General features: G+C 40.9%; 1 protein-coding gene across 2 annotated transcripts in view; it reads right to left on the bottom strand.

Moving 5' to 3' along the window:
• The window catches only part of WDR49 (WD repeat domain 49), a 339477-nt gene that overhangs the window by 305874 nt on the left and 18866 nt on the right, over positions 1-14737 (bottom strand). The window contains exon 2 of one of the 2 annotated variants that reach the window (XM_086944927.1): positions 13821-14261. The exons of the other annotated variant lie outside the window; for it this stretch is intronic. Within the exon in view, the coding sequence (XP_086801053.1) occupies positions 13821-14261 (441 nt within the window). The remainder of the gene's footprint in view (positions 1-13820; positions 14262-14737) is intronic. 2 annotated transcript variants of the gene reach the window in all.

Genomic DNA, 14737 nt, shown 5'->3' with positions numbered 1-14737 from the left:
GAGACGCACATACTGGGAAAAGAAAAGTTTAAACTGGAACAGCTGGGATATGAGTTGTTGGCTAACACAAGTCAAGACACAAGAACAAAGGGGGTGGCTATATTAGCAAGGAGAGGGGCTATTAAACTTAGAAGGAAAAAAGAAGACTCTGAGGGGAGATGGGTTATCGTTGAAGGGGAAACTACTGCTGGGAATTTAACAATAATATCTGTATACGGCCCAAATGATGACAATTCGGAATTGTTTGAATGGCTAGATCAGGAACTCGCACTCTGGATAGAGCCGGTAATTTTGTGCGGCGATTTCAATATAAACGGTTTGCATGGTTTGGGGGGATTAGGAGGGGGGAGATACGTAGGCAGGAAAAAGAAAGTATGTAATGCTGTAACCAATATGCTGCAGAATAATGCTCTTTCAGATTTATGGTCTAAACGCAATCCATTCGGGTCAGGGGCTACCTTTTATTCAGCACCCCACAAAATGATTGCTAGATTAGATTATATCATAGTGTCTAATGATATAATAAATGGGGCCCAGATAGAGCGACTGCCGAGAATGATTTCGGACCATAATATCTTGGTAATAACCATCCCCAGGATAGATAGAGGGAGTATTAAACCCTGTACTTGGACTTTTGAGAGAAGATTACTGAAAGAGGAAGAATATATTAGTAGGATGAACAAATGGATCACACAGTTCTGGGAAATAAATAGGGGATCGGCTCCAGTTAAGATCGTCTGGGATACATTTAAGGCCGGAATAAGGGGGGAAACCCTGAGCTACACTTTAAAAAAGAGTAAGATGGAGAGAACAAGGATGGACAGGTGGGTAAAAGAGATGAATAGTTTAGAAGAACAATTAAGTTGTGCAGTGCGGAGACAAAACACAATTGAAATAGAGAACCTTATACTGGAAATAGAAGTCAAGAAAGCAGAGACGGGAGAAGCCCTTTTGGAAAAGGCGGCGGGGAATTACCTTTCTAAGAAAGAAAAGTGCTATGAGTACAGTGAGAGAGTAGGACATCTCTTAGCTATTAGAATTAAACAAAATCTGGCTGCAGGGGAAATCAAAGAAATCAGAAATAGCGATGGGATAGTGGTAAACAAGGCAGAAGAGGTTCAGGAGGCATTTAGAGAATTTTATGAGAAATTATATGTTCAGAAACCAGAGGATATAGGGGATGGGTGCAGGGACTATCTGACAGGGATACCACATGAGAAACTGGACAGGGAAGAAAGAGACAAATTAGACCTACCGCTAACATTGCAGGAGATTAAAATGGCAGTGAATAATTTACCAGGAGGCAAGGCTACAGGGCCAGATCAAATACAAGTCAAATTTCCTATATAAATAACTTTAGTAAAAAACAAAATGTTTGGCTAACACCAGATCTACACCAGTTTTGGTATTAGTGTGGGTTGGTCGAGTGTTGCCTGCCAGCCTTTTGGCTTTGTCAATGCTTGTTTTCCTATTGCCCTGGTTTTCGTAAAATGTTATGGTTGGAGAAGCTTCTGGGCCCTCATGAATCTAAAACAAATTTGGCTAGCAAAAACATTTCTGGGCTTAAAAAGCACACTGTCATACCAGTTCCTAGGACTTAAAAGAACTAATTTGTTCTTCAGCAAGGGCAGAATGCCATCAATCACAGTAAAATTAACCAATGGCTGAGGTGGGCTTGTCAATTGCTACAACCTTAGTGGATTAAAGGAAAATATAATTGACACAATAACAGACCCGATTAAGGAGGATGGATGAAGAAACATGTATGAAAGCCTGTTTAAGAAAATGTATTATACTCAAAATGTTAGTAAAATCAAAGGGTCTTGGCCAGTGCTTAATTTGTAGAAACAATAAGTGCCAGGGCCCTCGTCAGGAGGCCTCCGCGGCTTGCACCACCCATTGCCACTGCCAGAATTGCCAATGGCAGTACCTACACAACTACTAGCCAGAACACTGCTACAAGTGCGACAATTCAGACAATTCCAGGCCCCAAAGCTATCAAAATGGCTTGGGCGGCAGGCATTGGATGTTTTTAATGTATACTGAATTAATAAACAATTGCTGTTCTACTCATTTCTAAATTATACAAACAGCTCTAAATTATAAAAAACAGCGCCACCATGTGAAACTGTCATAAGTGCAGGTTTTTACAATTAAGTGTCGTGACCAAAACCACCTGCTCAAATTAAGCAGAAGTCTTGGCTAACATCAGATACAGAGAGAGAAGATCAAAAGTTATGATGGCACAAGTTCACAGGAAAATAAGTTGATAGAGGAGTTGAATTTAATTTTCAGGAAGCCACGACCACTAGAATAAGAAATGGAAAGCATCAGAGGAAGAATAATACTCTACCCAGCTAAGGATAGTACTCTCATTCCCAAAAGGATTGAGTGAGAATGAGTGAAGAGAAAGACGTTTAACGATATTGCTTCTTTTTATGTAATTATTGGGTGGACAAGGACAGAAAATGGATTACTAAGGGATGACAGCCCTCCCCTCCACACCTTCACACAGAGAGGGAGAAATTTTGTGATTGATCCTCCATTCCTCACGGTTTGATTCCAGTTAAAGATCAACCACCATACATGGAACAAGGAAAAAGATGAGGATCAAAGAGCCATGCCAGAATACCCCGGCAGGAGAAAGGGGTAGATAAAGACATGGCACTGAATGGTCCTGAAGGATGCGGGGAACACAAAGCAAATTACCCACCTATGTATCCTTATTAGTTGCTCTACATTCTAGCCACATCATATAGCTCCAGATTTCTTCATGGCCATCACAAAAGGGGAAATCCACAAAGAGGAATCTATGGGTTCAGTGATCCCATGCAAGCACATGGACTGTGACATGGAGGATAGACCTACGTGGACACTCAGAAGTATATTATGTAAATAGTGCTGAACAGGGAAAAATATTTAAAGAAACAAACATTTTTACGTGTAAATGAACTTTTGCATCATCATTCACAGGTGGAATTATACGCCTATTACAATTCTGAATAAGACAATACTTAAGCAATCTACATCTTTTCTAGATGTCCAGAAGTACACCTTCAATTGTGTAAATGTAAATGTATTTGAGCTTGTAAATCGCACTGCTACCCGTAGGTTTCCTGGAGCTGTATAATGCTGGGGAACCCGTCCTGGCTTTCCCTGTGAGATGGTGACCTGCTGGGCACCCCCAAGGTGAAGCCAGGCATCCCCGGCGTTGATGGGGCCATTTGTGGAGATTAAGCAAGCTATTGCCCAGAGTTGCAGCGTGGGACCCATGGTTAAAGTGGCACTGAGGCGAGATTTATCGAGCCCGCTGACATTGGCCCAACACCCTGCCGCGTCGGGAATTGAACCCTGGTCCCGGGTCTGACCTCTGCTTCTGGGTCTGCCGCCTCTAACCAGTGAGCCACACTACTCCACACTTCCTTCACACTACTATTAGAGAGGATAGTGGTGTGGTCTAAAACTCTCCGCTAAATGGCAAGAAGCAGTAAGGAAGATGGTGTTGTTAGGAGGTGGTCGCTTGAGATCCTAGGAGTGAATTTGATAGCAGAGGATTAAGAGAGAAAAACAGGTAAAACTATTGCTTGGTGGACACTGTTCAGGGGTTATCGAGGTTTAATAAAAGGGTATAATTCAACCCACTTGGTGAAGTTCATCATGTTTCTGCATATATTTAACCACAAACATGGAGTGAAGGTATTCTTCAAGACCATTAACAGTACACTCAGCCAGCAAAATAAGTGAAAGAAGAAATCAAGGGATACAACTAGTGGTGAATTAAATAATGCTCATCTATTGATGGCTGGACCGGTCTTTTTTGGGGAAATAAGAACAGACAGCAGAGATGCTGTAGGCACATAGCAATACAAATACAAATAAGTAGCATCCATTTATGGTATGCCACAACAAAGGTGGCGACTCGCTTGGTTTTGCAGCCACTGAGGTGTCCTGGCACTCTGTGGGGGTGAAGAGGTAAATACTGCATGCAATGAAGTCGTGAAAAAACTTGCAAAACATCTAGAAAATAAAAAGCTAGGCTTACTCTCTTAGCATAGGGCCTAGGCAACATACACTGTTCTTCTGGTCAAAGTTATTGCAAAACTGAGACCACATACCGTGGCCCAATAAGAGGCAAGTTGGTAGTACATTTGAATGACCAGTAGTGGTATCAGAAAAACATTGAATTTCTAACTGTTCGTGGCCACTGATGCTGCTACTCATACACCCTTATAGCCTATTCACAATAATCAAAGATAGCATCAATAAAAACCAACAGGAATTTGAAGAGAGGATTTACAAGGTAAATACCAAAAGAAACCTTTTATAAGTGGTGGAAAGTTAGGTAATTGTTCATTGATGAGAGGTGAGAACTGTGATTTGCAGCGCCTGTGAAGATGCAATAAGAGTCCATTGTTGTTCTAGAAGGTTTAGCAGCTGTAGGGGGGCGATGGCAGGGGTGGCTCTTCCGCTAAGGCGGAGGAGCGTCACCCTACTACTGTTCAGCAATGCAAAAAAGGAAAAAGAAAATGATAATAATGCGAGGTTATTCATATTTTATTTTTCTGTGCTACAGCACTTTTGCGGGGTTGGGCTGGGTGGTGCAAGGGGGAGAAGTGGTGGCACTCTCTCGGGGCTCGAGTCGGGGTACCACGCGGGTGGACGGCGTCCCCCCACTTATTTTACTGGGGGGACGCCATCCCCCCTGCCAAACAGCTGGACTTCACTCTTTGGCCTCTCTGGGACGAGGAGCTCGGCACCTTTCGTGACTTCACTTCCTGTCGTGACGTCACTTCCGGTGACCGCGTCCCCCACTTCTTTTTTTACGACTTGTGCCCTGCACTCTCTAAGAGTCATGCCTGTTTGGTCAGCCGTCTTAGGACGGCCAAACAGTCATGCACACTATCCATGTTCTCCACCCAGGATGCATTACAGCCTGGGTGGAGAACATACCCAGGCTCCCATTCCCTGTCTGAGCGCCGAACAAGGCGCTCAGACCAATCACAACGCTGCATTGCAGCATTGTGATTGGCTTAAGGGAGTCTGGATGCTTCCTGCTTGTACAGAAGCCAGGAAGAGGATGGAGAGGACAGAGGAGAGGTGGCAGCCAACCAGCAGGCAGGGCGGCAGGTAAGTGATTTTTTTTGTTTGTTTTTTAAACACCCCTTCCCCGTCCCACTACTGCTTCCCCAGAGCAGCTGCCACTGAGTGCTGGGCTTGCCTCATTTGGTGAATGTCACCACCATTGCTGAGCCAGGCTGAGGAAACAAATAGGTTTCTCCAGTGCTGTCTTCTAAAACAAAGTGAGCATTCAAAACATTTTAATATCGACCTACAATTATATCGAGTTTACAATATCATTGGGATAGAATATCGATGTCAAGTATATCGTTGACGGGAATATTGACCTTAAGTATGTATTTTAGTATGTATTTTATATGTATGTTTAACATTTTTGTAATAAATATTTCAAATATTTCTAAATATATGTATTAAATGTTTAGAAATGTGTACATTTTTTTAAGTAAATTTAGCGCTTTAGTATTAGAGCGGGTTGTGGGTTTATAGGGAAATAGGGTGGGAAGTAATTTCAATATAATTAATTAATAATTATTATGTTAGTATTTATTATTAATTATTAATGTATTTTTAATTAATTATTAATTGGTCATAAATGTTTACTAATTGATTAATTTATTATATTAATGATAAATAATTTATAATTGTATTTACTTATTGTTATTGTTAATTTATTGTTAATTAATAATATGTAAATCATTTGTATTAATTAATAAATAATATAATTAATGATGTTAATTTTTATGGGTAGCGGGTTGTGGGTTTATAGGGATATAGGGTAGAAAGTGATTTAATAATTAAACATTAATTAATATTTGTTGATGTATTGTTATTGATTAATAATGTATTGTTCATTCATTATTAATTTATAGTTACTTTTTATTAATTGAATAATTTATCATTACAATAATTATAATATATTTATTAATATTTTTATTTGTTTTAATTGTTAATTAATTTGTTCATTGTTGATTAATTTATAATAATAGATTAATGGCAAATTAAATTAATTGTGTTCTTTTTTATGAGCAGTGGGTTACGTGTTTATGGGGGAATAGTGTGTGGAGTAATTGACTTTTATTTAAGTCATTATTAATTTAGTGTTATTGGTATTTATTATTAATTTCTTAGTTAATTAATTTTAATATGTTATTTATTTTACAAAAAGTATTTAATTAATAAGTATGTTAATTTAACCCCTATGCTAGCCAACACTTTCCCTACTGTTGCACTCACTGGGGTGGGAATAGTAAATTTTACCCCTACGCTATCGAACACTTTCCCTATTGTTGCACTCACTGGGGTGGGAATAGTAATTTTTATCCCTACGCTATCCAACATTTTCCTTAGTGTTGCCCTGTTTTGAGTTGGAATAGTAAATGTATTACCTCTACTATCTAATATTTGTTATTATATTTTTGTTAATGTAGTATAGAATGAATATTAGTTAGTTATATATTTATTTAATCTGTATTTATATTATTGTTTAATGTTCATAGATGTATTTATAATATATCTGATATTTCAATACTTTTTTTATAAATTATTAAAATAATTATAAAAAATTATTAGTAAGTATATATATTATATGTATATGTTTAATTTTATTTTACATTATATATATTATTTATAATTTTTAAGCAAAAAAATTTACTATGTTTACTTTAGTTAGATGTATTCTTTACTTTATTTTACATTATTTTTTCAACTTAAATAACAAACAATATTTTTAACAACGCTATTTTGACATCGATATTTGTGTTCTCAATATTATCTAATATGATTCTTAAAATACATGTGCACAGTTTGCATGACAGCACTGAGAACCAAGAGGTTTTTGGGAAAATAAGTTCACTAACCTGAGTATTAAAATTGCTCCATTGGAAACAGATATACAGTGCTCACCATTACGGGGCAAGTCATAACACCCAAGTGGCTTCAGAATGGGAAAAACATGGTTAAACACAACTATCGGAAAAAGTAGTAGGCTATAATTGAGGTAATGAGTATAGTATCCCTTTAAATGAATATACAAATGAAAGAGATAAGTGCATTATGATCAATGATGGAAATTTACAGACGTGAAACTTCTCGTCAAAGGAATACCGAAAGCGGGAAAACTCTACTATAGTGGTAGAACTTTGCCACACTAAATCATGGGTACTAATATAGACAAAGCAAACACAAAGAGATGATGGAAGGAGTGCTGAAACTTTTCAGACACTCGCCCCCAGTCACAGATTTCTGTTGAATCCATCATCCTTCTTTAGCTCACTTCACCATCTCAGTTCAGACCAAGCTATGTGCAAATCAGTCTTGACCCTGTGCCTCATGGGAACAGTCCAGCCCGAACTGCAAAACAAGGTCTTCCCTGAACCAGAAACAAGCATCCTGGGACCAGGTTCCGGGTAACACCACTCTTCAGCCAGGCTAGCTTGAATCCAGTGGCAAAGTGAGCAAGGGACCCACGTCTGGGCATACCTTGCCAACTTAGGGCAACCAAAGCAAACACAAGGAGAAGATGGACGACGGGCTGAAACATTTCAGACACTCACCTCCAGTCACAGATCTGGGTTTAATCCATCATTGTTCTTTAGCTCACTTTGCCAACTCAGTTCAGACCCAGCTATATGCAAATCAGTCTTGACCCTGTGCCTCATGAACAGTCAAGCCCGAACTGCCAAGCCAGGTCTTCCCTGAACCAGAAACAAGCATCCTGGGACTGGTAACCTCAAACGAGAATTGGAAAGTGCTGTGTTCAACAAGGCCCTATGAAAAACTGGGTATCCAAAAGCGGCCTTCATACGAGTGAGGGCAAAGGAAACATACTGACGGAGAGGGGTCAGGTATGCTGTAATGACACCCATGGCATTTCATCACTGAGTCCATTATATGTGCACTCAGCCTAAACCTGCACCACTGATCCATAGACAGAAGGAAATGGACCACGGCCTACTGTTAAAAAAAATGTTTGTTAACATTCACTAAGGGGGTCTGTTTGCTAATGGGTACAGCTATCTTCATGTAGCATGTAAAATATGAATGTTTTGAGACTGGGTTTTAGTCGCTAAACATTAATATACCAAACTGCAAATTGCTATTGGGAAGTGAAGCTATAAATATGGCCCTTCCAAATAGCAATTTGGTGTATATTTGCAAATCAAAATTGTGATTCGGTAACATGTTACTGAATCATAATTTAGATTTTGTACATACCAAAATTTCGAAATGCTTCAGTTTTGAGAGTTGGAGCCTTTGCCAAAATCACTTTATAAATCTAGCCCATAAATCTAAATATCCTGTATGTGTGGCTCAAATGGTGAATCTTAAACACACTGTTAGAAACCCTTTCGGATGGCCACAGGGCACGCATGGGCTACTGGGACTACCATAGTGGCAGAGGCCTTTTATTCCTTATGTCCCGGGTCCGACCTACTGTGGATCCTGCGCAACTGGGCCAAAACCCCTTCTATACTTGACTCACAGTGGTAACTGTGGATGAGCAGTGAAAGGCTCCCTCTGGGGAACGTGTAGAGACAGGTCAGTGAACATGACTCTCAACTTAAAGTGCATTCAGCAATGTCAGTAAATCAATGTCCTGTCAAATTCTTGTTTTTGTATGAAAAAATAAGTATTTTATTTCTAACTCTATGCATTCAGAGAGATTATAACATTTTTAAGCAATAAAACAACGCCCTTGAAGTCGGGCTCTAGTGTTTGTCTGGAAAATCCCTGTCCTTGCAATGTGGTTTATTTCACATTCACTGGTGACTGCATCCAGGGAATGCTCACTAGTAGGCCTTACTTAAGAGTCCTCTTTTGACTATTAGGAAGTAGCCAAAAGTGTTCATGGGCCTGCAGCACCTTCAGCAGCGAGTCCCCCAAGGTCTAACATGCCCGATTCAAATATTACCCACTCCTGCAGCACCGAATCGTTCAGAGTTTCAGCGGGTGCCCTGCAAGCTCTGGTCCTGTTCAGAAAAGCCAGGCTGCTCGCAGTACACTATGCAGGACCCGCAGGCACAGGCTCTCCAAAGTGGCGCTGCCTGCTTCGTCCATGATCAGAGATGCTCCCAGCTTTTGTAGGCACAGTAAGTCTGTCTACCCTGCACAGGGCCATCCTAGCAATGCTGCAAGGTTCTCCTCTGCATCCCCCGAAGTCAAGGGGTCGGTCAGGGCAGATATTGATGCATAAGCACAACACAGCTTCTACCTTCTCAGGTGATGGCCTGAACTTCTAGCCAAACTCAGTACCGTCAGCCCCTTCTGGCATACGGGGTTGTCGCCGAATGTGCAGGCAAAGCACAGACTCCCCCAGTGCAATCACCGACAGCACAGTGGTCCATCCTGGCATACAGGATCACTGCTAACGCATACACACTTCTTGGCACATTTGTCGGCACAATTACTTCAGTGTGGCCCTCTCTGGCATACTGGGTCACTGCAGCTAGGCAGTTCGGGCTTGGCGCTCCATGCAAGGCACTAAACGAACGGCTCACTTCACAGTGACCAGCTCATGGCATATGGGATTCACCTAATCATTCCTGCACACTGGTAATGACCAGATCGGTGCACAGCCAACCACTCACATCTTGCATAGGAAGTCCTCTCACTAGGGCTCCCCACTGGACCTTGCATCCTCCAAAGATCTTCTCCGCCTCACAGGACACACTGGTCTTGGCAAACAGGCATGCACTGGTGCTCCAGGTTCCATGGCAGGTGATCTTGATTTCCCTGGATGATGTCCCCTCACCCAGCAAGGAGACTAGCAGGCCTTGGCTCCCTGTCCTGGCCACAGGCAGAAGTCTTGCTTCCCCTTCCCACTGGCTGCTTGGTAGATGACACATTTTGGGGTCTCAATCTCACCTTCTTATGGTGCATTTACAGACACCAAATGTGATTTAGGGTCTGTGTCTTTAAAGTTTTATTTTTGGGTTCTGCTTCTTTAGAAGTGCACACTCTTCATTCTTAGCTTTCCCTTAAAAGGCTGTCTGTCACAGCAGGAAAGACTATGAAGTTGATTCACCCACAACATAGGCCCTTGGAGTGACAAGAGTTCACACCTAGAGGTCACCACAGTGATGTGTACATAAAAAGGTTAATCCTTGGGTTTCCAGTCAATCTCTTTATAAATCCCATACCAGCCCTATCTTCTTCCTGAGATGTGTCCAGGTCCCTTCCTTGTGATCATCACTGAATCAAAGAACACCCTTTTGAAGTGTACACATCTCTCTCCCTTCCCTCAGTGTGTCCCAACCAGCTCAGAGGAATGCAACAATACACAGAGCTACCTGGGATGATTCCTCTACTCTTCATGTCTTCAACCGGCATTCCTGGGTGTCCAAAAAGGGAACCAAGGGTCATCCATGCAATGCACCATTGCAGGCACACTTGCACTCAGAGTACATACACTGTACACATACTGTCCAGTATTGTCACGTCCATGTATTGGTTCAACAAAGATGGTAGCTGCACACCAAAGTTCTGTGTTGCTAAATGGCTTTTTCTGAAAATTGCAGTGTGCGACCCTGTGATGTGCTCTGTCCATGAGCAAATTCTAATGAAAAGAAATTGGAGCCTCGTCAGGTCCCCAGACCCAGGATGCACAGTGAAAATGAGAATTCGCGAACAAATCAATTTAGAAAACATAATCCATGTTTATTTAGATTTCAGTTTCATTTATAATCCATTTTTTGTCCATTATTATTCAGTTGAGTATTTCAACAGCAAGTTCAACATATGCCTATACAAGCTTTTTTCTCCTAAACATATGGGGATTCACCGTGCCTCATAGCACGACTTGATTGATATGACCCAATGCATTTCGGGCAACATACTGTCCTTCCTCGGGGGTAACTACGATGAAACAAATCATATTTGAAACATAAACCAACAATATCCAGCGCATATAACATATGCAATATCATTATTCGATGTAAAAACTCCCCTAATGTAGTTTAGCATCCACCCCACTGCATTCAATGGATCCAGTGATAATGATCAAACATATACTATGTGAATGAAACAGAAAAGAAAATGTGAAAACGATGGGAAAAAAACAGATAAAGACAACTAAACAAAACGGAACTAGTGACCTCTTCTTGATAACATGAGTTACATAAGCATGTGCCCTAACAAAGGGAAACAGACCTTTACATCGCATGCCATGTTGTTACAACGCGAACCATTACATCGCAAGTCGTTAAAATGACTCGATGTAGGGGCAGAAGGGTTGGTTTTACAATCCAACGCCTTCCCTGCTGTTGCACAAACTGGAGAAGGAATAGTAAATTATACTATTCGTAAGTCCAGCACGCCCCCTACAGCAAGTCGTTAAAACAACTTGCGATGTAATTTTTCGCGTTGTAACAGCGCAGTTGTAACAACTGCATTGTAATGGCATGCAATGTAAAGCATGCATACTAAAAGTATACATACCCTACCAAATAATGTAACAAAAGTCCTCACCCAAAATGTAAACAAAAAATTTGAAAAAACATAGCAACCATGACGTGACCAAACATTTTGAGCTCAGGGTTTAAATGTTACTTACAAAACTCAATTTGATTTACTTGCACCTGTAGTCACGCCGAGACTTGCCATACACCACATGTGAATGCTAATTAAACATGTACAAACGTCTCAAGTGCTTTTAAATGTCTCCACATGATTAAACCAGGATGTGTGTCTACAAAGACCATAAAACTAAACAAAATACTACAATCTCTCCATGCATCCCCATTGACGACACAATACCAAGAAGTGAATGGTGTTGAAAACCAAACAATACGAGATTCTATCAAAACACACAAAAAAATATCATGCACCTAACAAATATCAATACATAATAAATATATCACGTCATATGATAATAAAACGAGTATGCACCTGCGACAGTGCATAAGCAACATTGACATTTCTGTGGGTATGCACATGTTTTACTTGAGATCATAAGTTGTTAAAAACACAAATAAGAAGCCTACTGGTATTGTCAGTAGGTCGACCTTCATCAGCAAGGTGAACCTCCTGTGTTGTATGCTTCATACTCTAATTGCTTAACCATATTATCTTTTTGCAAAACTATGTCTGCGAATGTAAACTAAACGCTGGACGGAAAAAGATGTGTATTAGTTCAACAAAGATTTGAGATGCACACCAAAGTTCTGTGTTGCTCAACAGCTTTGTGGAAATTGTAGCGTGCGACCCTGTGATGAAATGTATGAATTCTACATGAATGTATTGAACCACCACAGGCACTCCTACATGCATCACACACAGTCACTCTGTATCCTTTCTGTATTGTGCCATGGTGTGCTATTTGAAAACATGCAAATTGCGAGCACACACACTCACCATGTGCACTCTGCACAACACTTCACCCTTCATGTACTGTACTTCTCGCAAGCTCAAATACACCGAGCACATGTTCCATTACGCACGCACTGCACAGAACTACAACTCTCATGTAATGTATTCTTCACAGGTATACATACACTCGGCACCTGCAGTAATCATGCTTGTACTTCACAGCACTGCCCCCTAACTGTACTGTAACTTTCCTGCAGAATTACTATACCTGTGCTGCACAGCACTCTAGATCTAACTGATGTAGGCCAAGGGGGAGTTAGACACACAGCACTGAAACTTTTAAAAAGGTGAATGAGCCTGTAGGCCCCACTCCAGTGACACAGAGTAAAAAGGATCTGTTCACTCCTACTGATCACTACATGAAATGCCGCCACCACTGCACTCATGCTGCTTAACTCCTAGTGAAGGCAGTAGCCTTCCACCACTATGAGGATAGTGCATTAGGCGCCCCTCCCGGTTTAACAAGACCGCAATCTGTGAGACAGGCCTATGTCATGGTGCACCTGCATGATGTGTTTGCCTACGACAAAAAAACTGTATTAGGGATACGAACAACAGTACAGATGGGCACTCAGGGCAGGGGTACATGTCTCTGAGCATTCAGAGCACTTTTCAGTGCAAACACACATCATTTGTCATATCTAGAGGCAGTCCAAATCACAAGAAAAATATGAGAACATTTTCAGAAATATATTCAAATTTCTGTGTGCAAAAGAGGTAAAATGTGCATAGAGTAATGCTAAAAATGAGTGAAATACATCAAATTGCATTAATTGTATTGATTTTCACCTTTACTGAGTTGTTGTTAAGTAATCTGTTTGAAATACATAGGGTCTTTGCCACCCTCATGCACAGCTCTCTTCATTTACAATTTGCTCGAAACATGGTTTCAAGGTCTCCGCCTCTCTCACAAATCAGCTTTGCACCAATGTCTCAGCAGCCTGTCTGTATCCTGATGCTATGGTATCTCCACCCTTAACCTATTTACTTCGGCCACCTAGTTGCATCTTTGTACGCATGATAGCACAGAGATGCTTGATGCATTCAGTTTTATCGGATCAGAGTCTCTGGGTGTCTGAATTATTTGTGCTGGACAACTTGCCTGCACCAAAGAGACCTCATCCACTTTGTGAATGCTAACAAAAACATTTTTCAGAGGGAGGCAGTGGTCCCAAGGACTTTTTGTTTGCAAATGGGTTACCACTACCCTTACGTAGTGTGTAAAATATTAATGTTTTGCAATGGGATTTTGGTTCAAACATTAATAGATCCCACTGAGAATCACTGTTTGTAAGCGGCACCCTAAACACACACATCCAGGTAGCGATTCAGGATGGACAAACAAAAATCAATTACCAATGAAAAAAAATGCGTACCTTGTTCACATTGGCCAAGAACACCAAACCGATTACCCAGAGGTCTTTGGGCTTGACGCTGTCAGTTGCGATGCGTAGAGTTCTTTGCAGCTTTAAATTCTCTCCCCAAACTCCAAGTAAGCCATCTTTGCTCAGAGTCAAGTAGCGGCTAGAACCTTTCAAGAAAACGATTTTCTGAACAATGTCTTTGTGGATCGGCATCAGGAGCCGGATGTCCTTCCACTGGGGAACCGCTGAGGATTTGGCGCGTTCGTCCTTTTCGTAAAGTTCGAGAAGCATGTAAGAGCTCAATTTGTCCCAATTAATGAATCCATCTCGCGTCACGTCTATTTTATCAAACAGCTCCCCGTACTCGTGTTTCTTGCCTTGGCCAATGAACGTGTGGGCCAGCTTCACAAATTCTTCTCTGGTCATGCATGCTGGTCTGCTCAACTTGGAAGACTTGGAAAAAGGCAAATATTCAGTGAGACACCAGTGAAGTTATAATTGTTACACCCACATTTACATTCTGTTCAGACTTACAAAGTTAGGGTCTAAGGTGTCATGACTAATTAAACTGAGACACTCTACAATGGGGACCACTTGAAATGTGGATATACTATTCTACTATAATTAGTTTTAATACATTAAGTCCACTACAGATTAAATGTAATTAGACTGCCCATGTCTTCTATGAATCCCCAAATTTATCTGCTTATTGGTGCTGGATCACTATTCCCAGATTCAAATATTAATGATAAAGTAGCAGTTTTTTGCTTCATGACCACTTCCATGATCGCCTGCTGGTGAATGCTTGCATGTTCACTTGCATGACCACATGTATGACCGTCTGCGTGAACTCTTGCATGTCCAGATACCCTGTCCTCAAGCATCCTCTCCCATACTCATTTTAATTTTAATGTCATGCAAAGATCAAC

The sequence above is a fragment of the Lissotriton vulgaris genome, chromosome 11, assembly GCF_964263255.1.
Source record: "Lissotriton vulgaris chromosome 11, aLisVul1.2, whole genome shotgun sequence".
Lineage (NCBI taxonomy): Eukaryota > Metazoa > Chordata > Amphibia > Caudata > Salamandridae > Lissotriton > Lissotriton vulgaris.
The sequence above is the reverse complement of the archived record's forward strand: the minus strand, read 5'-3'. Positions and strand labels throughout refer to the sequence as shown.